At 43.1% G+C, this 24,575-nt stretch overlaps 1 protein-coding gene across 4 annotated transcripts in view; it reads left to right on the top strand.

Moving 5' to 3' along the window:
• The window catches only part of LOC106971588 (collagen alpha-4(VI) chain-like), a 123,546-nt gene extending 99,488 nt beyond the window's left edge, over window positions 1-24,058 (top strand). Inside the window, exons 33-37 of one of the 4 annotated variants that reach the window (XM_027061869.2) lie at window positions 11,540-11,630; window positions 13,099-13,782; window positions 15,720-15,816; window positions 16,301-16,512; window positions 23,386-24,058. In XM_027061869.2, coding sequence (XP_026917670.2) covers window positions 11,540-11,630; window positions 13,099-13,782; window positions 15,720-15,816; window positions 16,301-16,512; window positions 23,386-23,561 — 1,260 coding nt within the window. In that variant the 3' untranslated portion in view covers window positions 23,562-24,058. The remainder of the gene's footprint in view (window positions 1-11,539; window positions 11,631-13,098; window positions 13,783-15,719; window positions 15,817-16,300; window positions 16,513-23,385) is intronic. The other 3 variants (XM_027061871.2, XM_027061870.2, XM_053221467.1) reach the window with 3 other exon arrangements.
• The last annotated feature ends 517 nt before the right edge of the window (window positions 24,059-24,575 follow it).

The raw sequence follows: 24,575 nt of genomic DNA, 5'->3' as shown, positions 1-24,575 counted from the left end.
TTCCATTGGTCTATGTGTCTGTTTTTGTGCCAATACCATGCTGTCTTGATGATGACAGCTTTGTAGTAGAGGTTAAAGTCTGGGATTGTGATGCCTCCTGCTTTGGTCTTCTTCTTCAAAATTACTTTGGCTATTCGGGGCCTTTTGTGGTTCCATATGAATTTTAGGATTGCTTGTTCTAGTTTCGAGAAGAATGCTGGTGCGATTTTGATTGGGATTGCATTGAATGTGTAGATAGCTTTGGGTAGTATTGACATTTTGACAATATTTATTCTTCCAATCCATGAGCAGGGAGTGTCTTTCCATTTCTTTAAGTCTTCTTCAATTACCTTCATAAGCTTTCTATAGTTTTCAGCATACAGATCTTTTACATCTTTGGTTAGATTTATTCCTAGGTATGTTATGCTTCTTGGTGCAATTGTGCATGGGATCAGTTTCTTTATTTGTCTTTCTGTTGCTTCATTGTTAGTGTATAAGAATGCAACTGATTTCTGTACATTGATTTTGTACCCTGCAACTTTGCTGAATTCATGTATCAGTTCTAGCAGACTTTTGGTGGAGTCTGTCGGATTTTCCATGTATAATATCATGTCATCTGCAAAAAGCGAAAGCTTGACTTCATCTTTGCCAATTTTGATGCCTTTGATTTCCTTTTGTTGTCTGATTGCTGATGCTAGAACTTCCAGCACTATGTTAAACAACAGCGGTGAGAGTGGGCATCCCTGTCGTGTTCCTGATCTCAGGGAAAAAGTTCTCAGTTTTTCCCCCTTAAGGATGATGTTAGCTGTGGGCTTTTCATAAATGGCTTTTATGATCTTTAAGTATGTTCCTTCTATCCCGACTTTCTCAAGGGTTTTTATTAAGAAAGGGTGCTGGATTTTGTCAAAGGCCTTTTCTGCATCGATTGACAGGATCATATGGTTCTTCTCTTTTTTTTTTGTTAATGTGATGTATCACGTTGATTGATTTGCGAATGTTGAACCAGCTCTGCATCCCAGGAATGAATCCCACTTGATCATGGTGAATAATTCTTTTTATATGCCATTGAATTCGATTTGCTAGTATCTTATTGAGAATTTTTGCATCCATATTCATCAGGGATATTGGCCTGTAGTTCTCTTTTTTTACTGGGTCTCTGGTTTAGGAATCAAAGTAATGCTGGCTTCATAGAATGAGTCTGGAAGTTTTCCTTCCCTTTCTATTTCTTGGAATAGCTTGAGAAGGATAGGTATTATCTCTGCTTTAAACGTCTGGTAGAACTCCCCTGGGAAGCCATCTGGTCCTGGACTCTTATTTGTTGGAAGATTTTTGATAACCGATTCAATTTCTTCGCTGGTTATGGGTCTGTTCAAGCTTTCTATTTCCTCCTGATTGAGTTTTGGAAGAGTGTGGGTGTTTAGGAATTTGTCCATTTCTTCCATGTTGTCCAATTTGTTGGCATATAATTTTTCATAGTATTCCCTGATAATTGTTTGTATCTCTGAGGGATTGGTTGTAATAATTCCATTTTCATTCATGATTTTATCTATTTGGGTCATCTCCCTTTTCTTTTTGAGAAGCCTGGCTAGAAGTTTGTCAATTTTGTTTATTTTTTCAAAAAAACAACTCTTGGTTTCGTTGATCTGCTCTACAGTTTTTTTAGATCCTATATTGTTTATTTCTGCTCTGATCTTTATTATTTCTCTTCTTCTGCTGGGTTTAGGCTGCCTTTGCTGTTCTGCTTCTATTTCCTTTAGGTGTGCTGTTAGATTTTGTATTTGGGATTTTTCTTGTTTCTTGAGATAGGCCTGGATTGCAATGTATTTTCCTCTCAGGACTGCCTTCACTGCATCCCAAAGCGTTTGGATTGTTGTATTTTCATTTTCGTTTGTTTCCATATATTTTTTAATTTCTTCTCTAATTGCCTGGTTGACCCACTCATTCTTTAGTAGGGTGTTCTTTAACCTCCATGCTTTTGGAGGTTTTCCAGACTTTTTCCTGTGGTTGATTTCAAGCTTCATAGCATTGTGGTCTGAAAGTATGCATGGTATAATTTCAATTCTTGTAAACTTATGAAGGGCTGTTTTGTGACCCAGTATATGATCTTTCTTGGAGAATGTTCCATGTGCACTCGAGAAGAAAGTATATTCTGTTGCTTTGGGATGCAGAGTTCTAAATATATCTGTCAAGTCCATCTGATCCAATGTATCATTCAGGGCCCTTGTTTCTTTATTGACTGTGTGTCTAGATGATCTATCCATTTCTGTAAGTGGGGTGTTAAAGTCCCCTGAAATTACCACATTCTTATCAATAAGGTTGCTTATGATTATGAGTAATTGTTTTATATATTTGGGGGCTCCAGTATTTGGCGCATAGACATTTATAATTGTTAGCTCTTCCTGATGGATAGACCCTGTAATTATTATATAATGCCCTTCTTCATCTCTTGTTACAGCCTTTAATTTAAAGTCTAGTTTGTCTGATATAAGTATGGCTACTCCAGCTTTCTTTTGGCTTCCAGTAGCATGATGAATAGTTCTCCATCCCCTCACTCTCAATCTAAAGGTGTCCTCAGGTCTAAAATGAGTCTCTTGTAGACAGCAAATAGATGGGTCTTGTTTTTTTATCCATTTTTATACCCTATGTCTTTTGGTTGGCGCATTTAATCCACTTACATTCAGTGTTATTATAGAAAGATACGGGTTTAGAGTCATTGTGATGTCTGTATGTTTTATGCTTGTAGTGATGTCTCTGGTACTTTGTCTCACAGGGTCCCCCTTAGGATCTCTTGTAGGGCTGGTTTAGTGGTGACAAATTCCTTCAGTTTTTGTTTGTTTGGGAAGACCTTTATCTCTCCTTCTATTCTAAATGACAGACTTGCTGGATAAAGGATTCTCGGCTGCATATTTTTTCTGTTTAGCACACTGAAGATATCGTGCCAATTCTTTCTGGCCTGCCAAGTTTCAAAAGAGAGATCAGTCACGAGTCTTATAGGTCTCCCTTTATATGTGAGGGCATGTTTATCGCTTGGTGCTTTCAGAATTTTCTCTTTATCCTTGTATTTTGCCAGTTTCACTATGATATGTCGTGCAGAAGATCGATTCAAGTTACGTCTGAACGGAGTTCTGTGTGCCTCTTGGATTTCAATGCCTTTTTCCTTCCCCAGTTCAGGGAAGTTCTCAGCTATAATTTCTTCAAGTACCCCTTCAGCACCTTTCCCTCTCTCTTCCTCCTCTGGGATACCAATTATGCGTATATTATTTCTTTTTAGTGTATCACTTAGTTCTCTAATTTTCCCCTCATACTCCTGGATTTTTTTGATCTCTCTTTCTCTCAGCATCCTCTTTTTCCATAACTTTATCTTCTAGTTCACCTATTCTCTCCTCTGCCTCTTCAATCTGAGCTGTCGTCGTTTCCATTTTGTTTTGCATTTCGTTTAAAGCGCTTTTCAGCTCCTCGTGACTGTTCCTTAGTCCCTTGATCTCTGTAGCAAGAGATTCTCTGCTGTCCTCTATACTGTTTTCAAGCCCAGCGATTAATTTTATGACTATTATTCTAAATTCACTTTCTGTTATATTATTTAAATCCTTTTTGATTAGTTCATTAGCTGTTGTTATTTCCTGGAGATTCTTCTGAGGGGAATTCTTCCGCTTGGTCATTTTGGATAGTCCCTGGAGTGGTGAGGACCTGCACGGCACTTCCCCTGTGCTGTGGTGTATAACTGGAGCTGGTGGGCGGAGTCACAGTCCGACCTGACCTCTGCCCCCGGCCCACCGCTGGGGCCACAGTCAGACTGGTGTGTGCCTTCTCTTCCCCTCTTCTAGGGGCGGGATTCACTGTGGGGTGGTGTGGCCCGTCTGGGCTACTTGCACACTGCCAGGCTTGTGATGCTGGGGATCTGGCGTATTAGCTGGGGTGGGTAGGCAAGGTGCACGGGGGCAGGAGGGGCAGGCTTAGGTCGCTTCTCCTTAGGTGATCCACTTCAGGAGGGGCCCTGTGGCAGCGGGAAGGAGTCAGATCCGCTGCCGGAGCAGAAGCACAGAGTTGGGTGTTTGCGCGGAGCGAGCAAGTTCCCTGGCAGGAACTGGTTCTCTTTGGGATTTTGGCTGGGGGATGGGCAGGGGAGATGGCGCTGGCGAGCGCCTTTGTTCCCCACCAAACTGAGCTCTGTCGTCCGGGGGCTCAGCAGCTCTCCCTCCCTTTGTCCTCCAGCCTTCCCGCTTTCTGAGCAGAGCTGTTCACTTATGACCTCCCAGACGCTAAGTCGCGCTTGCTGTCGGAACACAGTCCGTCAGGCCCCTCCGCTTTTGCCAGCCAGACTCGGGGCCTCTGCTTGGCCAGCGGGCCGCCCCTCCGCCCCGGCTCCCTCCCGCCAGTCCATGGAGCGCGCACCGCCTCTCTGCCCTTCCTACCCTCTTCCGTGGGCCTCTCGTCTGCGCTTGGCTCCGGAGACCCCATTCTGCTAAACCTCTGGCGGTTTTCTGGGTTATTTAGGCAGGTGTAGGTGGAATCTAAGTGATCAGCAGGACGCGCGGTGAGCCCAGCGTCCTCCTACGCCGCCATCTTCCTTTACTTCCAGGTTCTGCATTTTTAACAAGATCCGCAGATGGTTTGCATGGGCATTTAAATTTGAGGAGTGTTGGCCTAATCTTCATAACTATCACACAAGTTAATAATGATAATCTACATTTCCCAGATGAGGTAAGGGAAGGTCAATGGTAAAGCGACTTGTTCCTGGAGCACCTGGGTGGCTCAGTTTGTTAAGTGTCCGACTTTGGCTCAGGTCATGATCTCACGGTTTGTGAGTTCGAGCCCCATGTCAGGCTCTGTGCTGACAAATCAGTGTCTGGAGCCTGCTTCGGATTCTTGTCTCCCTCTATCTCTGGCCCTCCCCCACTCATGCTCTATCTCTGTCTCTCAAAAATAAACGTTTAAAAAAAGATTGAAAGCAACATGTTCTAAACTGCATAATCCTGGAATTTGCATTCCAATCTATCAGGTTCCCAAGTCCCACTCTGCCACCTGACACCCCATTCTATCTAATGCCAACCCCTGGGGAGTCCAGAAGAAGGCAGCTGTTTCATAGCAGTCTTGGGGTGGGATGGGACCATGCCGACTGCGAGGAGTTGGGGTTGGACTCAACCTCCTGGAGTCTGTCACAGGTTACATGATGATTCTCTTTTTCTATTTCTGTCTCCTTCCCTAATTTGTCTAGTTTCCCCTTCTTGTTCCCCAAGTCCTTGCCTCAACTGGAAGCCAGATGGTTTCCAGCTCTCCCTCCTTAGGGTCAAGTTAGCTCCCCATCTGCCCAAAGCAAATCCTCCTTCCCAGCACTTGGTTCCTTCTCTTCTACTCCCATCTGTCCAAGCCAAGAGCCTCCCCCAACTTAGTTCTAGAAACATTGTCCCATGACCCTGGCAGCTTAGTACAGCAGCTGAAACTTGAATCAAACCCTGTGGATCTCTCCAGCTCAGGGCTCATGGATACTTCTTTAACATTGGGGCTAGGGTTTGAAGGTTGTCTGGATCCTTTGAAAAAAATATCTGTCTGTGAAACAAAAGAGGACATTAATACAAATCCACATGCCATGTCTTCTCTCCTCCATACACCCCTGTCTTTTGTACACAACTAATCCCAACAGACCACAGCCGGGCATTCAGGAGGCTGGTTGAGAGAATCACCAAAGGTGTCAATTTAAACCACTGTAAAGCTTTGCCCACCAAGCGGATCACTTAGTGTTTAAGGTACTCTATATTTGAAATTTCCTACTCTGGTGCTGATGGGAGTTTGTAGTAAGGATCATAGAGCCAACTTTTTCCTCTCTTTCTACTGGATTCCCTCCTATACTGTTTCTCTGCTTAAGCTTTCCCAGGAATTGTCTCATTCACCTTATCAAGGACCATGCTGGCAAGTCCAAATTCAAAGTAATTAATTTTTCATTGATAACAACTACATACAGATGATCTATACTGAATCATATTTCCCTGTGGACTTGCATTGGATTTTGTGTACTTGTTCCCACAATTTTATTTTAAGAACAGGAAAAATTTTAAGCGTGACCATAAAATTATTCTCCCTAAGAAAAGTTTTTAAAAAGATGTAAGTTTGTAACTATTCCAATTCAGTTGAATTTGGTAATTTTCCAATAAGCATACAAGAGATGAAATAGTTATATCTTCTGAGTTGCTCAGAGTTGAAAAGGTAACACAGTGTCCTGAACATGAGGCAAATACAGAAGACTGTAACTGAAGACCAGGCTGTATTGAAACAGAAAGAAATCCCATGGCATCCATTCAGATCCTAAACTCTGTTGCTGAGGAATCAGAGGCCAGAGGCTTGTCCAAGGTCACACAGCCAACTATGGCAGAGGACCCTTCCCATGGGTCAAACTTGGGGAGATGTTTGAATTTCTTTGAAGTTTTTCATAGTATCTTAAAATTCCACACAAATCCTGCATTTTGTAATACACTTCACCGAGGTTTCCTGTGGTTTAAAAATAATATACACTAACTTAGCATTTCCCCACAACACTGCATAAAATTGATACTCCTAGGATGATTTTGGACCTCTCACAGCTTCTGGAACACTGCTATGGGTCCTGCTTTCAGAAGCATTTCACATTGTCTCTTGTGGATTCCAGTAAAGCCATCAATGTGTCATATCTGTGCCTACGCTCTTCTCTTTAATTCCTGATGATTTATTTGGTTTGGTCAGTATTCAGATCTGATGACCATTTGGAGTAAATCAGAATGTCGAATTTTGGCAACGCTGCACTTTTCCTTCATGTCAGCTTCCTCCATCTGTCAGGGGAGGGGGTTCCAGGGTTTCACATATGCTGTGTAGCTGCACATTGGAGGTGGGTGTTCTCTAATCTCTGGGGAGTGGGAACACTGGGGAGAATTCTATAGGCAACCACTGTCTACTCTGGGCCTTCATACATGGTGTTCCTCCACATTGTAATACTTTTGCCCGCTTCTTTGCTAAGTAAGTATCCTACTCATTCTCCCCAAAGTGCTAGATGTCGCTATCTGCATCAGGCTCCCTCTATCCCTTGCTCTTGAAATGAACATTCCTAAAACATATCAATAGATCTCTTTCTTGAAAATTGTTTTTCTCTCCTTCTTGTTAGGTTTTAAGCTCTTTGAAGGTGTGATTATGTCAGTTTTGTATCGCCACGTGGCTTGTTAAGGCTTTTATGTAGTAGCTGTTTCATTGATCTTGGTTAATGTGAATTTCTAATTCAGCAAAAGGTATAACCATGTGAGGAAGAAGAGAAGATGCATTTGCCTTTCTTCTCAAGAGTCTTAGTAAAGTTTCCATGGTTTTTTTTTTGTGTTACATTAGCACGAACAAAAGTCCAACTCTTTATATTTCTTTCTCCACATGGGATTTTCTTTCAAGTAAGCTCACTCTGAGAGATAAAGTTTGGGATACGTTGCAGTCCCAAACAAAAAGAGTGAAGAGCTCTATAAGGAGTACACGTTACAGAAAATTATTTTCCAAAGTAACATGATGTTAGCCCTAGACCTTAGGCCCTCGATTCCAGAGCAGGGTCCAGAGCCTGCTTGGTCCTGGCCACAGGGATGAAGGAGGAGGAGATTCTCCTCAGTGGCCACTGTCCTTCATGGTTTGGCAGAGAGCAGACAATGGGATGGATATGACTAACCTAACAACCACCTCACATCTGGAGAGAAATAATCTGAAAGTATTCCTAATTTTATCACGAGTTAGAAGTCCCGGAAATAATCTGCATCTGTCAGAGAAGATTAATTGTGGAACCATTCATGCCTAAGTCTCAGTGGCTTATCATAGTAAAGTAATATTTATGCCACCCTTTGGCATAATGCAATTCCTTTGATGTGCATTGGAGGACAGGAGCGTTTTGTGCTATGGACCCATTTCAGCACCTGGGCTCCTGTGAATGTCCCCACCATACCCAAGGTCCTCAGAACCTTTTTCTGGACCATCTACATTTGACTGGCAGATGTGCATGCACTAGAAATGGCATCCATCTGCTTGCTAGACATTGGCTAGACCCTAGTCGTGGTCCAATTGGTTACGAGGAAAGGTGGGGAGGAGTTAAGATGGCAGAGCAGCATGAAGACCCTGAGCTTTTCTCATCCCTGAAATGCAGTTAGATCATCACCAAACCATTTTGAACACCTGTGAAATTGATCTGAGGATTAACACAACAATCTGCATAACTTGAGCCATAGAACTTGGCAGGTACATGGTGTGGAGAGGTGAATTGGGAGAGAAAAGCCACAGAGGGTAGGGAGCTGTTTTTGTAGACAGAGAGGACAGAGAGAGAAAGAGAAAGGGGGAGAGTGTGGCACGTTGGGATCGTGCAAGAAAAACACTCCCCCCAAAAGTAACTGGAGAGAGAGAAAGAATGAAAACCCTTGCAGGTGACTAAACAAGAAATCTGTTCCCCAAAACCATTGATGGAGAGAAAGAGAGAGTTTCAATAGCACCAGTATATAAACAGTGAAGAGCAGCAGCGCCTGAAGGTTTGAAGCTCAGTGCCTGGTAGTGTTTGGTTGAGGAAGCAGGGCAAATCCCCAGGAGCAGGCAGTGGGGCTGCTGGTTGGAGAAGTGGTTCTCCTGGTTGGAGTGCATTTGGTAGAGACCATACAGCCTCCTCACAGGCAAAGGTCCCAATGGACCCCAGAGAGCAGCCACATTTGCTGGTATTGGGACAAAGATGCCAGAGTACAATGAAACCTGGCACTGGCTGTGTGTTATGATTTGCCATAATCTCTGAATCTCTGCCACTGTGCAATTGCATGAGCACTTTCTGGGGCAAGGTGGCACTCGGCCATTGAGACCCTCCCCCAGAGAGTTGGTGTGGGTCCAAGCTTCAGGGGTTTCTGAAGTGTGGGGTTTTGAAACATAACCCCATCTGAGATAGGGGAGGGATGCTTCACAGCGGGTCCATGGGAGTGTGAAGTTCCGGCACCAGAGGCTAAGGAGCTGGGTGAAGCCATTTTCATATCTACTGTACGCCCATGTGTGCATGCACACGAACCCACCTCAGTAAGCTAAGCAGTGCCTCCTAGTGGAGAATGGAGACATTACACCAAGCCCCACCCAACTGAGCCCCCCAGGCACATCCTCCAGAAGACCAGCACAAATCCCTCCACCTGCTTAGTGTATGGATTATAGAGTGGTTCATAGTTTCAGTTCTAGGGGAAACTGGATGTAACTACATTTGAATTTCATTCTGTTTACTGGTTTGTTTATTCAGTTTCTTTCCTTCTGTTTTTGCTTAAATTGTTTTCTTTCTCTTTCTTGGATACAGAAAGAACAAATTATTTTTTGTTTGATTTATTTTATTTTCAATTTTAAAAAATTTATTCTATTTTATTTTCTTTATTTTACTACATATATAGTTTTTTAATTTTTAAAAATTTCCTTTATTTTTCTTTCTCTTTCCTTTCCCTTTTTTCTCTATCAAGCTTCTTTCAACCAGCAGGCTGAAACATACCTAGGATCTAGCTTTCTTAATTGATATTTTTGTTTTGTTTCTGATTTTTTAATTTAATTTTTTTGGTTAATTTTTTCTTCCTCCAAAATGACAAGATGAAGGCATTCACCCCAAGAGAAAGAACAGGAAGACGTGATGGCCAGAGATTTAATCAACACAGATATAAGTAGAATTTCTGAACTAGAATTTAAATCCAGGATTATAAGAATACTAGCTGGGGTTGAAAACAGCATAGAAGACACCAGAGAATCCCTTTCTGCAAAGATAAAAGAAAGAAATTCTAGTCAGGCCAAAATTAAAAAGGCTATAACTGAGATACAACCTTGAATAGATGCCCTGATGGCAGGGATGGACAAAGCAGAGTGCAAATCAGCATATGGAAGATAAGATTATGGAGAACGATGAAGCAGGAAAAAAAGAGGGAAAGAAAGGGAAAAAAAATCACGACACAAGATTTAGAGAACTCAGTGACTCATTAAAAAGGAATAACATCTGAATCATAGGAAAGAGCCCAAATGTCCATTGACTGATGAATGGGTAAAGAAGATGTGGTGTGTGTATACACACACACACACACACACACACACACACACACACACACACAATGGAATATTATTCTGTGATCAAAAAGAATGAAATCTTGGGGCACCTGGGTGGCGCAGTTGCTTAAGCGTCCAACTTCAGCCAGGTCACGATCTCACGGTCCGTGAGTTCGAGCCCCGCGTCAGGCTCTGGGCTGATGGCTCAGAGCCTGGAGCCTGTTTCTGATTCTGTGTCTCCCTCTCTCTCTGCCCCTCCCCCGTTCATGCTCTGTCTCTCTCTGTCCCAAAAATAAATAAACGTTGAAAAAAAAATTAAATAAAAAAAAAGAAGAATGAAATCTTGCCATTTGCAACAATGTGCATAAAACTAGAGAGTATTATGCTAACTAAGCAAAATAAGTCAGAGAAAGACAAATATGATATGATTTCACTCATATATAGAATTTAAGAAACAAAACAGATGATCACAGGGGAAGGGAAGCAAAAATAAGATAAAAACAGAGAGGGAGACAAACCATAAGAAACTCTTCAATACAGAGAATAAACAGGGTTGCTGGAGGAGAGATGGGTAGGGAATGGGCTAAACGGGTGATGGGCAGTAAGGAGGGTGCTTGTTGGGATGAGCACTGGGTGTTATATGTAAGTGATTAATCACTAAATTCTATTCCTGAAATCACTATTATACTATATGTTAACTAACTTCAATTTAAATTCAAAAAATTTTTTTAATTAAAAAAATTTTTTTAAATAGCTACAAGGTAGTGTGGGAAATGTAGTCTAGTTGTGGCCTTAAGAAGAAGAGGGAATGGTTTGTTAATAACCAGTTGTCACATGGACTTTGCTGGATGATTTATTATTATTATTATTATCATTATCACTGTTTTGATTTATTAATAGTTTGCTTTTAAGCTTTGATATCAGTTATTAAATTAGTCATAATTGGAAAGGTTGAAGGAAAGAGATAAACATATTTGCCTTCCCCCAAACCCTTCCCTGATTGCTCCTCACTCTTGGCTTCTGGCTTGGGCATGTACCAGCCCTAAACACCAGGAATATGCTAGAAAGGCCTCCCTTATGGTATCTACCTCTTTGTATTTTAATGCTGTATTACCTATATGGCCACCACCACCATGAAGGGTGTGCCTGTTCGTGTTTGTAACTCCCAGCACACTGCATCTTGCATACTGTGGGCAGCTCCAGATGTATGGAATTTATAAATGACCGAAACTTCAACTCCCTGATCTTCATTCCAACACGACATGACATTGACTGAGTTTTACACACATTGGGAGTCTGAAGACCTGCACGTACCCACAGCAATGATAGTCTCATATCCAGTTTAGAACTGGAGAACTAAATGGCAATAAATGACTGTAATAGATAATACCAAATTCTAATTATGTATATAATTATACATGTTCTCTAAAAATATCATATTAATGTCCTTCTCATCGGAATTGGGAAAAGCATGAACAGCATGGCTGGAAATTTAACTCAGCTAATGATAACCTTGCGTATGTGTTTGGATTAGGTGGATGGATCCAACAGATTTCATGTGTTCGTGTGGGAGACCGAGAGTCCACAGGATGTGGAACACATGGCCCGCTGCACTCTGTGTTATGGTAAGCCCAGATAGTATTTCTGATAGGACTGATGTTTTTAGAATGGGATGAATTAACTGGTGGCCACAGGCCAGGTCTGCTCTGCAGATGTGTATTTGCTTGATATGTGCAGAGTCTTAGAATCTGGGAATCACTGTTTCTTAGGAATCATCTTGAGAATCACACACACACCGCATTCCCTTGTGGCCACAGTCAGCCCAAACCGAGTTGTGCCTGACCTCTGTTGATGGGGCAGGCATCTGTGAGTGCCCCATAGTCCCTTTCATCGCTATTGTCTTATCCCTGATCTGCTCTTACCTGTGCTGGCAGGCTCCTGTAGATGGCTGGGCTTGTGTTCCTTACTTAGTGACCCCTTAGTGTATAAGGCAGACCTCTGAAGCTAGACACAAGGGTCCGGGGTTCTAGGAGGACACGGGTGACTGAGTTGGTTCAGCTTCTGACTCTTGATTTTGGCTCAGGTCATGATCTCATGGTTGTGAGATGGAGCCCCGCTTAGGGTTTTCTCTCCCCCTCGTCCTCTGCCCCTCCTCCCTCTCTAAAAAATACTTAAATTAAATTAAATTAAAAGAGTCCTGGGCTCTAAGTCTGGAACTTCCATTGACCACTGGTGGGATATTGGCAAGCCATCCAGTGTCTCTGGGTCTCCAGGTTTCATCACTGTACCTGCACCCCATGTTAATCTGTGCCAGAGAGAAATTTGTACTAAAGTCCATGCATGCCCAAGTGTGAAGGGCTGTCATCCACACCCATAGTATCTGGGGCCAGAGTGAGGTGAAATTGAAAGGAGATTTAATTTTTCCCTCTACTTGATCCACACTTAGACCAAACACTGCCATGGGACATTTGGCTCTGAGAACTCGGTCGAGTCAAATACAGTAACCGCCATTTGTAGAATATGTTACAGTTGATGAGCTGCTTTCACACCCATCAAATCGTTTGACACATGGCCTCTGGGGGCCTCAGTTCCTTCTCCTGTAGAAGCTTAAACCTAGCTGGTATTTATTGAGCTTGAACACTTACATACACCAGGCATTGTTCTGAGCACTTACATCTATTAACTCATTTTTTTTTTTTTTTAATTTAAACTTCACAAACAACCTCATAAGGTAGGTACTGTTATTATTATCGTTATCTCCATCTGACAAATAAGGAAAACAGGCAGGAAGAAGGCTGGATAATTCATCCAAGTAAGAGAGCCAGGACTGAACCAGGCAGGTGTCTGTGAACCTAGAGATTAGAATGCTGTGGCTTAGTGGTTAAAAAACTTCTAAGTGTGGGATCAGATCTTCTGAATCCTTTCTTCTGAAAAATGGGCACGTTTACTTACAGGGCCCATCAGCTTGCCTTGTTAACACAATGCTAGTAGAGCTCAGCAGCAACTATTCTTACCAACAGGCTGGAAATGTGTTTGCATGGAAAAGAAAGGGATGCCTGGTAACCCCAGCCTCTCTTGGCGCTTCCTCCCCAGACAAGTGCAGACCAGCCCCAGAGTGCACGGCGAGCGTGCCGGGACCCCTGGCAGTAGACATGGACGTGGCATTCGTGGTGGACAGCTCCTATGGCGTTGGGGAGGACGTGTACCGTGCCGCCCTGAGTCTAGTGGACACCATGCTCGGCGATCTGGAGGTGGCCGCACAGCCGAGCACGTCCCCCCATGGGTCGCGCGTGGCCCTGGTGATGCACACAACTCCAGGCTTCTGGCCAGGTGCGGGACAACCTCCTGTGCTGGAGGGCTTCCACCTCACCTCCTACGGCCACCGGCTGCAGATGCAGAGGCACCTCCGCGAGGCCGCCGGTGGCCCTCTACGGGGAGCTCCCGCCCTGGGCCACGCCCTGGAATGGACTCTGGAGAAGGTGCTCCTGGCAGCCCCTCTGCCCAGGCGGGTGCAGGTCCTCTTCCCCATCGTGGCCAGCGAGACCAGCGCCTGGGACCGGGAGAAGCTAAGGACTCTGTCCCTGGAGGCCAAGTGCAAGGGCATCACTGTGTTTGTGCTGGCCTTGGGCCCCGGTGTAGGGGCCCACGAGCTGGCGGAGCTGACTGACGTGGCCAGCCTCCCCTCTGAGCAGCACCTGCTGCGCCTGGAGGGCGTCTCAGGCCCAGAAGTAGCCTATGCCCAGGGGTTCACCCGGGCCTTCCTGAGCCTCCTAAAAAGTAAGCACTGGGGACGCTCTGGGTGGGGTGGGGAGAGGAACTTACCAGAGCCTGGCATCTGGGAGAGCAGGCACCCATTGCACCCTTCACCTTGCTGAGGCGTGCCTCAAAACCCTGAGCTATCATTGCCCTGACACCGTGCCAAGCCTGGTGCTGGCTTGGTGGCTCACTTGGTGGCCGAGAGGCCTCAGGTTTCTGCTTAACCTTTTGATTTTCTCATTTACCCAAATGAGGATCACAGTCTCTTCCTTATTTGTGAAGCCTACATTCAAATATGGGTGTGGAGGGGCTTTGAAAGCCCAGTGTTGTACAAATTTAAGGCATAGTTATAGTTATTCTGTATCCAGGAATAAAGTCTGGAATCCAGTGGCATATAACAGTGCTTCTTGAATTTTAACGTGCACATCTGTCTCCCAGGGATCATGTTAAAATGTAGATTCTGACTCAGTCGGTCTCGGTTGAGGCCTGACATTCTGCATTTTTAATAAGCTCACAGTGATGCTAGTGCTGCCGGTCCATGGACCACACCTTGGATAATAAGAGCGAAGGACATTTATTTTCAGAGGTCTTCAGAGACTTTCCAGGAACTGGGGACACAGGACGGATGTCCCGGGTCTTCCACCTCAGGCTGGGTGGATGAAGCCAGCAGGGAAGATGAAGGGGCACTGTGCCAGTGGGTCCTGGCCCAGATTCTTCCCCGCCTCCTGTCCTAGTATCCCTACCTCCAGTCAGAACTAGTTGAACCAAATTCATAGACAGCCGGTTCCTGTGTCCCTAGCACGATAATGCAGAGCGTTAGGGTTGGGTGTGGGTATTATCACGATCACCTTTCCAGGAGCTTCTGTTGGGCTTTGTCTACCAACGTGCAGTCTAAGACACCTCATGTGCAGGGTGCCTCCTTGTGACACATCAGGCCTTCTTGCTCTCCTTACAGGGCGACATTCGCTTCTGCATTTATAAGGGGGTATGACATCCCATTGGGGCCTTGAGGGATGCCTGCCCCTTCATCACTGAAGGAATAAAGAGAAGCTAATGGACATCTTAGAAGTACTGACAGCATTTGTGCCTCTTGGATTCTAGAAGTACAAAGATCAGTGAATTGGTGCTAGTCCTGGCTTTACCACAAGTGAGCTGTGTGACCCTAGAAAGTCATCGAGAAACACTCTGAATTTCAGATTCCTTATCTTTGTAGTAGGTACAGGAGAGAATTATAATAGACGGCTGGTGGCTTAGTGACTCTGAGGGAGAAGCAGGCGGAGGGAATCACTTTTCTAGTCTGTTCCAATTTCATTTTGTTTTTGTATGTTTTATTTTGTTAGGTTTAATTTTATGTTTTGGTATATTCTTTTATATTCGATTTTATTTTATATTATTTATGGGATAGAATGAATTTTATGGGTTTTTTTTTGTTTTTCTTTGCTTGTATTTTAGTATTTATTTTATGCTTTATTTGAATTTATTTTATATATATAGTTTTTTCATTTTGTGTCAGGGACTTTTGGGATTTTGTTTTGTTAGATTTTATTTTTATTTTTGATGCTTTTTATTTTGTTTTAGTGCATATTTGATTTTATTTTGTCTTTAAAATTTTATGTCTTAATGGACAACATTTTATTTTTATGCTTTATTTTACTATATGCTTCTGTTATTTTTTTAAAAAATTTTTTTAAGTGTTTATTTATTTTTGAGAGAGACTGAGACAGAATGCGAGTGGGTTAGGGACAGAGAGAGAGGGAGACACAGAATCCGAAGCTGGCTCCAGGCTCCGAGCTGTCAGCACAGAGCCAGAAGCGGGGCTTGAACTCACGAGCTGTGAGATCATGACCTGAGCTGAAGTCGAACAAGCCAGCCAGGCGCCCCAATGCTTATGTTATTTTTAAGTTTTATGTTATTTTATGCTTGATTTGACTTGACTTAATTTTTTATTTTCTTTGTAGGTGGAGCAAACCAGTACCCATCTCCAGAGCTCATTAGAAAATGTGGGGGCCCGAACCGAGGGGACACTCTGCTGCAGTCATTTAGGTCTCCCAGGAGGTAGGCTGAAGGCAGAGCTGAGGTTGTGTCACATCTCTGTCCCTTGCAGGAGACTCTGTCCCTAAAGAAAGGTCACAGGCAATGCCAGTCCTTGACCTGACCCAAACCACAGGGGCAAGGATGCTCCTGTGTTTGACAACTCTGAAATGGTTTGGGTTTTCTTATTTTTTAATGTTAAGAGTAATATAGGGACAATATAAAAAATTTAAAGGGCCCATCAGTATATAAAAGCAAAAAATAACACAGTCTCATTCTACTACACCCTGCCAGCCCCTCATACCATGTCTCAGAGGCAAAATTAATAATGCTAAACATATTATTTTGATATTTGTCCAAACCTGAGAACATAGCTAATTGGATACTGAAGTCATCAGGAAATGCTCAAAACCTACAGTTTATTGAGCCTGCCAGTGTCAACTGGGAACTGAACCTTCCAGTTCCTGTGGTTCAGTTTTGCAGTTTGAGATGGATTGTCTCTGTGCAGGTTGCCCAAGGGCCAGGTTGGCATATCTGGCTTTGCTGACGATTTGGAAGCACTTGAAATGACAGACTTTTTCCGAGAGAATAGAAAAGCCACAGTGAAATCTATAACTCAGCAAGAAGCACTAGAAAATTATAAGAATATACATGATGCTGAAGGAAATGAACAAGAAATGCCTGCAAAACAGAAACGAACCGGGATAAAAAGAAATTCAGGTACTGCCTATGGTAACAACCAAACTACTCCTTGTTCCTTCGGTTGTTTTTATTTTTAATTCCTGTGCACTGTGTTCACATGCAAATTTTGGCTTTTAATACACTTTTTCCTTTCAAATGCACAAATTCATGTACGCAACCAAAGAAATTAATTGAAGAAAACATATGAAGGCTAACTTTCCTCTGACTGTAAAGGTGGAGCTGAACAGCAGTTTTTTCAGGGAGTATTATCAGACAGACCCTATGAAGTGTTTACTTCATTGCCAGAAGCAATGATCTATTGCAGAAGTGGTGAACATCCTCCTGACCTTGAAGGAAAGTAGAAGGTTCCTTCCTCTATGAGTAGCTACATATAAACTGACCAAGTTTAAGGAACATTTTGGATCCATCTAAAACAATAGAAAAATAGCATCAGTTTTGAGTACAGCAGATAGTAATGCAAATGCCATGATTCCACAGAATCAGCAAGGTAAGCAAAACAGTGAACACGTTGGAAAGAGATATGGGGTGGGGTGGGACTCTGAAGTTTTGAAAAGGCAGGGACAAGATAGCTGAAAGAGGTTTCTAGTGAGTGGTGGGGTCAGCCCTACTTAGGTTAAATGAAAGATAATGGTCTAGAAGTTTTGAATGTGCCCAGATGGCTTACCATCTGGGGCTACTAGCTAGGTGGCCATGGGAAAATTATTTCATCCTTCTGTGGCTCAGTTTTCTGATCTGTAAAATGGGGATTATGTGAATCTTTACTTCATAGGATTATTTGAAGAGTGAAACTTGATAATGCATGTGTTTGCCACAGAGAGGGATACAAGTTAGCTATTAAGATGTCAATGGTATGTCCTACCTCTTGGATTCTAACGCAAACACATGTCCAAAGGGAAATAACAAAACCAGACAGATTTAGGAATTGGGACTCCTGGCATAGACAGCAACGTTTCACCTCCTTAGGCTGAACATTAAGCATAGAAGAACTTACCTTGTCAGTTATTATATTTTCAGTATATAATATCCTCAGGTAATCTTACTAAAGCAATGATTTTAAGTCTTGGCTGTACACCAGAACCACTTTGGAATCCAAACACTGTCAATGCCTAGACCTCAGCCCAGACCAATGCAGTCACGGTCTCTGGGTGTGGAACTTACCCACTTAGCAAACTGAGCAAACAAGTGTGTCCACTGAGCAAACAAGTGTGACAACTGCTCTAAGGCTCCGTATCCCTCACGTTCAAAGTGAAAGAGATGGAGGAGAGCTTACTGGTTATCGAATCCGATCCCATTCGCAGCCAAACACTGAGGCCGGAAGTCCCCCCAAATTTCCCACCCCTCTGTAACGTGGCTCTGGTCAGTTCCTCTCCTGATGCATTCCAAGGGCACCCTAAACCTTCACCACCTCCCCAAGCTCCTTCTGCCACGTCCCTTCCTCTAGCAGATGCCCTTATTTTATTTTTATGATTTTTTTTGCTTTGAAAAGAAATAAAGGTGGCCAGGTACAACTTCCTGTGACATCCCATATGCCTGGCCACACACCTTCTCCTCCAGCTGTCCACTCAGAGAAGAGAGCAAGCCCTTGTCTTCAAGCATGTTCCAAACTGTCGAGAAAGACCAAAGGGCTCTTTCAAGCCCCACTGACTTGGGTTCCTTGGGGACTGTTAACCACTAGCCTCCTCTTCAAACCTCATCCTCTCTTAGCTTCAGATATAGCATTCTTATCTTGGTCTTCCACTCCCGACTGGTCTATCCTGTGGGCTCCTCCCCCCCGGGTCCATCCTCGAAGCGGGGGTCTAGGTTTCATGGAACCTGATGTTTACACAACGCCTACATTTAAGCCTCTCTTTAAGAAAACAAAATTATAACAATTCAGTACAAAGAGTATTTCTTTAGAAGAGGATTATGCAGGTGGAGGGCCCAGAAGCTTAGGCTTAGTTAATTTCATGGTGAACCCGCAATACTCTCCCCCGGGGGCTGCGGTCAGCCCCCTGAGCACTCTGCGCACATGCCCTGGGGCGAGCTTTCCTGCCATGACTTCGGCTCTCCCCTGTGTGCTCCAAATCCGTATCTTCTACCTTCACTCTCTTGAGCTACAGACCAGTGTATTCACCTACCCTCCACATTGCACCACGGCACATGCCCTCAGTCGTCTCAAACAAATTCAGTTAAATGAGCTGGATTTGTCTTTCCCATTCATTCCTTCTCCTCCTCTGTTCCTTTACTGGAATGCACCACCATCAGCCCAGGAATGGAAAGTCAAAACCCAAACATCACGCTTCTCATTCTCTCCTCGCCTCCCACCTCCAGCTGGTGACCAGATCTTGGTGTGACTTCCTCCTTGGCATCTCCGAGGTCCATCTCTCTTTCCTGCATCTTCCTCCCCACAGCTTGGCTTTCACTTCAAGTGTAACTGTGGAGTTCTCCATCTGGTCTCATTTCTTCCAATTTGGCTTGCTTCCACTTGCAGTTTGAGCACCAAGTTCATTTTCTGATGTTCCTGCACATGTGGCCATGCCGTTTCTCTTCTTCTGTATTTCCCCATCGTTTAGTAAACAATGTTTCCGTGCCGGGGTAAGGGACACATGCCTCTGTGATCACACCCCTGCTGTGGTCCTCCGGGGCCTCATTGGCTGCCACTCCCCTGCAGATGCCTTTTGCACTATTTGCACCTGATGCCCTGTTATTTATCCCGAGCCGCCATGGAGGTGCTCACTCTCACCTGCCCTTCTCTACAGTGTCCACCTATACCACATCTACTCACCTTTGACTATGCGGTTCAAGTTTCACCTCTACTTAGAGTCTATTCTGGCCCAGGGAGATATTAAATTTTCATAGCCTCCTTTGTGTCCCTGCATCTTCAGTTAAATTCTGCCATAACACCGGCAACCATTTATTGCACCTACTTGTGAAGAATTAAATGAGTATCCTCTCTTTTCACAGAACAAGGCTGCTCTTGGTATATTTTCAATTTCAGTGTATTCTCCAAAGCACACAGGTCTATTTTTTTTGTGTTTTTTTTTTCCCCTGCAGATAGGACTGCATGATAAGACATATAGGAGACAGACCCATACCTGTCCAACAAACTTCTTTCTCTCCCCCTTTTTTCCCCTTCATTCTTGGATTTTATGGACCTGTTTGAGTAATGCTGTTGTTGGATCTTTCTAATAAGACAAAAGTTAATACTCATGGTGAAAATAATGTAAATGTAAAATTGGGGGGCTAGCACTAATTGCTTGGGTAACACTCATTGCCCCCCATGCCATATCCTACTGATAGAATAAAACTGAAGACTCTGAGTGTTAGGTTACAAAGAATACCTCAGAGATAAAGCATCAAAGATTTACTCACTTCTAGGTGCACAGAACAACCACTAGCCAAATTGGCTATTTAAATTTAAATAATTTGGGGGTGCCTGGGTGGCTCAGTTGCTTAAGCAGCCAACTTCAGCTCAGGTCATGATCTCACAGCTCAAAGGCTCGTGAGTTCGAGCCCCATGTTGGGCTCTGTGCTGACAGCTCAGAGCCTGGAGCCTGCTTCAGATTCTGTGTCTCTCTCTTTCTCTGCCCCTCCCCTGCTAGCGCTCTGCCTCTGTCTCAAAAATAAATTAACATTAAAAAAAATAAATTTAAATAATTTGAAATTAAATAAAACCAAAAAATCACTTTCTTACTTGCAATAGCTACACTTCAAATACTCAGTACACACTAGGTATTTATGTGCAAAGATAGAACATTTCCCTCATTGGAGGAAGTTCTGGATGGTACTGCTCTAGAAGTATAATCTAGAAGAAGCAGCCTTTGTCTCCCAGACTAAAGGCAAGGGTAGGGTTTTAAAGGCAAAAGCCACAGTGTCACTAAGAGAAGTGAATTATCTGTTTATTTTTTTTCTTCCAAGTTTTTATTTAAATTCCAATTAACATACAGTGTAATATTAGTTTCAGGTGTAGAATTTAGTGATTCAACACTAAGGTAGAATACCCGGTATTCATCACAAGTGTCCTTAATACCCATCACCCATTTAACCCATCCCCTCACCCACCTCCCCTCCAGCAACCCTCAGTGTGTTCTCTGTAGTTAAAAATCTGTTTCTTGGTTTTCCTCTCTTTTTCTTCCTTTTTATGTTTGTTTGTTAAATTCCATATGAGTCAAATCATATGGTGTGTCTTTCTCTGACTTATTTCACTTGGCATCATACTCTCTAACTCTATCTATGTCATTGCAAATGGCAAGATTTTATTCTTTTTGATAGCTGAATTATATTCCATTATATATATATATGAATTATATTCCATTATATATATGTATATTGTGTATATACACTCTCTATATATACACACTATACATATATACACATATATTTTGTGTATATATGTGTGTGTATATATGTGTGTATATATATGTGTATATATATATGTGTGTATATATATGTGTATATATATATGTGTATATATATGTGTGTGTGTATACACACACACACACACATACACACACACACACACACACACACCCCATATCTTTATCCATTCATCAGTCAATGAACATTTGGGTTTTCCATAATTGGGCTACTGTTGATAATGCTGCTGTAAACATTAGGATACATGTACCCCTTCAAATCTGTAGTTCAGTTACTGGATCGTAGGGTAGTTCTATTTTTAACTTTTGAGGAACCTCTGTACTGTTTTTCAGAGTGGCTGCACCAGTTTGCAAGCCCACCAACAGTACAACAGGGTTCCCGTTTCTCAGTAGAAATTGGCAGATATTGGCAGAAAAGCCAATATCTGTTGCTTCCTGTGTTGTTGATTTTAGCCATTCTGACAGGTGTGAGGTGATATCACATTGTAGTTTTTTAAAGTTTGTTTGCTTGTTTGTTTGTTTATTTATTTATTTTGGGGGGGAGGGGCAGAGAGAGAGGAAAGAGAGAGAATCCCAAGCAGGCTCTGCACTGTGGGGTTTGAACTTGGCCAGCTGTGAGATCACGACCTGAGCTGAAATCAAGAGTCGGATACTTAACTGAATGAGCCACCCAGTTGCCCCTCGTTGTAGTTTTTTTTAAAGTTTATTTTATTTATTTTGAGAGAGGACACCTGTATGTGAATGGGGGAGGGCCAGAGAGAGAGGGAGAGAGAGAGTCACAGGCAGGCTCTGTGCTATCAACATGGAGCCCAACGTGGGGTTTGATCTCATGAACTGTGCGATCATGACCTGAGCTGAAATTAAGAGTCAGATGCTTAACTGAGTAAGCCACCCAGGCTCCCCTCTCATTGTAGTTTTGATTTGCATTTCCCTGATGATGAGTGGTGTTGAGCATCTTTTCATGTGTTTTTCATCTGTATGTCTTCTTTAGAAAAATGTCTGTTCATGTCTTTTGCCCAGTTTTTAACTTGGATTGTCTTTTGGGTATTGAGTTTAAAAGTTCTTTGCATAGTTTGGATATTAACGCTTTGTCAGATATGTCATTTGCAAGTATCTTCTCCCATTCCATAGGTTGCCTTTTATTTTGTTGATTGTTTCCTTCACTGTGAAGAAGTTTTTTATTTTGATGAAGCCCCAGTAGTTTATTTTTGCTTTATGAATGATTGGTTTAAACAAGTCCTTGGCTTGTTAAATTAGAGGGCACCAGCTGATTGCTGAGCCGCAAGTCTGTTTATTGAATCTACAGAGTACAGCCAAAAGTTCGCCACTGGAGTGTTTTCCTGTTGACTCCAACAAGTTTTGGAGAAGCATTTGCTTCTCGTGGACAATTTCCATAATCAAATCTTTACCCTACTAAGAGTATATTTCTTTCCCTTGGGTCCAGCACATCTGATCACTCCTTCAAGAAAACTAGTCTGTGCTGATTATGCCAATGGGAGGTGTCTTCCAAGGAACAGACAATGAATTTTAGCCCCTTGCTTTCTGAAGACATTATCTTCTTTATTTGGTGGTGCTTGGAAGACCCAGGGGAAACCATCTGGAGCATGGTTTATTCTATACTGTATGGTCGAACTCAGACAGGAATATTTTTCTGTGACTTCAAGTGTACCCAAGGAAATTGGTTCTCTCTGGAAGGCACAAGTTACATACGTGGGGAAATTAGCGTCTGATTTAAAATTCAGGGCATCTCAAATCTGGCTCTGTTGTAACTTGTTGATCTCAATACTATTTTATTCTCCAGAAACATCATGTTTTTCTTAGAAGAGATATTTTAACTTCTTGGGCAAGTGTCAGGGTATACTATATAATAAATAAGCTGCCTTTTTGCTAGGCCATTAGATGGCTGGAGGTTTGGGATTAGGCAAGGGATTGATACGGTTTGAAAAAGAGGGAGAGGGGCGCCTGGGTGGCTCAGTCGGTTAAGCGGCCGACTTCGGCTCAGGTCACGATCTCGCGGTTCGTGAGTTCGAGCCCCACGTTGGTCTCTGTGCTGACTGCTCAGAGCCTGGAGCCTGTTTCGGATTCTGTGTCTCCCTCTCTCTCTGCCCCTCCCCTGTTCATGCTCTGTCTCTGTCTCAAAAATAAATAAACGTTAAAAAAAAAAAAAAAAGAAAAAGAGGGAGATGAGTATTATAAGCAACTGAGGAGTTTCTTGGTATCAGAAAGCTTTATTCATTCATTCGTTCACTCATTTCTACATTGTCTAGCATGCATTCCATATGCCAGGTACTGAGCAAAATGATAGTTACAACTGTATTGCACTTTTCATACACTTATAAAAACATTGGGATGTGGGTTTTTTTAAATTGCTTTTACGGTTGAAGAAATTGAGGCTCAGAGAGGATAAGCTCAGGCTCACACAGCCAGTTGGGGGTGAGATTAGGATTCATTCCCAGTCTGTGTCTCCAAACCATCGTTCCTTTGCTGTCAGGCTCACGCAGGAAGTTCAGCTCTCTCTGCATTCGTTTTGCTGCAGGCCCTTGTTCCCTCGATCCAATGGAAGGCGAGTGCCAGAATTACACCCTGAGATGGTACTATGACAAGGAGAAGCAGGCCTGCCAACAGTTCTGGTATGGCAGTTGCGGGGGCAACGCGAACCGGTTCCAAACTAAGGAAGAGTGCGAGGCCCGGTGTGTCCCAACACCCCTGTAGGGCCTTGCAGCTGCTTCTGTTTTCAGAGCTGACGAAAATGACATTACCTTTCCCGAGACAGTACCACACGGCTCATAAATTATGTAGCTCACTCTACAATCTCATTGGTCGGATTCCTAACCCCTGAATGTTTTCCTACGAGCGAGGACGTGGGCCAGATGATTTGTCACTTGAGAAGGACTGCATTCTAGTGGTTAAAAGACTAACTAAAAGGTTCCTGCAAGTATGTCAAGGACTTAGAACTGAATGGAAAAGAAACTTGAATTGTACCTACAGTATTACTTAAAAAACAATTTTTTTTTTTTTTGGCTCTGTAGCAAAAGAAAACTCAATGGAAGCAGTGAATAAAACCTAATTTGGAAGTGAGTTGCAACTTGAATTCTTGTTGTCACTAAGAGAACATGGAAGTGTTAGTCAAAGTGGGGGTCTGGAAATTTTTAATGTGATATTTAATCCATGCTACTCAGTGTAAAAATAAAGGTATTTTGACTAAGTCACTTGGTGTGAAACTGTGTGTGATACCTGCTCACTGCAATCTGTGTTATATTTTGTGACATAGCAGATGATGGTGAGAAAGCAGTGAGTTTGCCGTGGGACTGAGTCTTTGTCATCTGTTACGACTCTTGTGCATTGAAACGTGGTGACTCAACAATTAAAGCTGATGTTTTCAATGCAAATATGAAATGAGGGGTCTAGGTTCACCCTGGATGAGAAGTTTTTCCATATAGATAGTGAAGAAATTATGATTTTGGGAGCTCTTCCTCTGGCTTCATGGCTCTATCCCCCAGGCCTCTAACTTGGGCCCAGCTTCAGGGCAGAAATGGGCACTACATGGAATTCTAGGGTTGCTAGATATTGAGGGTGCCTGATGTGGGGCCTTGGGAGGGTCATGTACGAATCAGTTTGGGCTGCCATAGCAGAATACCACAGACTGGGTGGCTTAAACATCAGAAACTTCCTTCTCATAGTTCTGGAAGTCCAAACTAGACTGGAAGTCTAAGACCAAAGTGTGGA

Source organism: Acinonyx jubatus, chromosome C2 (genome assembly GCF_027475565.1).
Source record: "Acinonyx jubatus isolate Ajub_Pintada_27869175 chromosome C2, VMU_Ajub_asm_v1.0, whole genome shotgun sequence".
Taxonomy (NCBI): Eukaryota; Metazoa; Chordata; class Mammalia; order Carnivora; family Felidae; genus Acinonyx; species Acinonyx jubatus.
The sequence above is the reverse complement of the archived record's forward strand: the minus strand, read 5'-3'. Positions and strand labels throughout refer to the sequence as shown.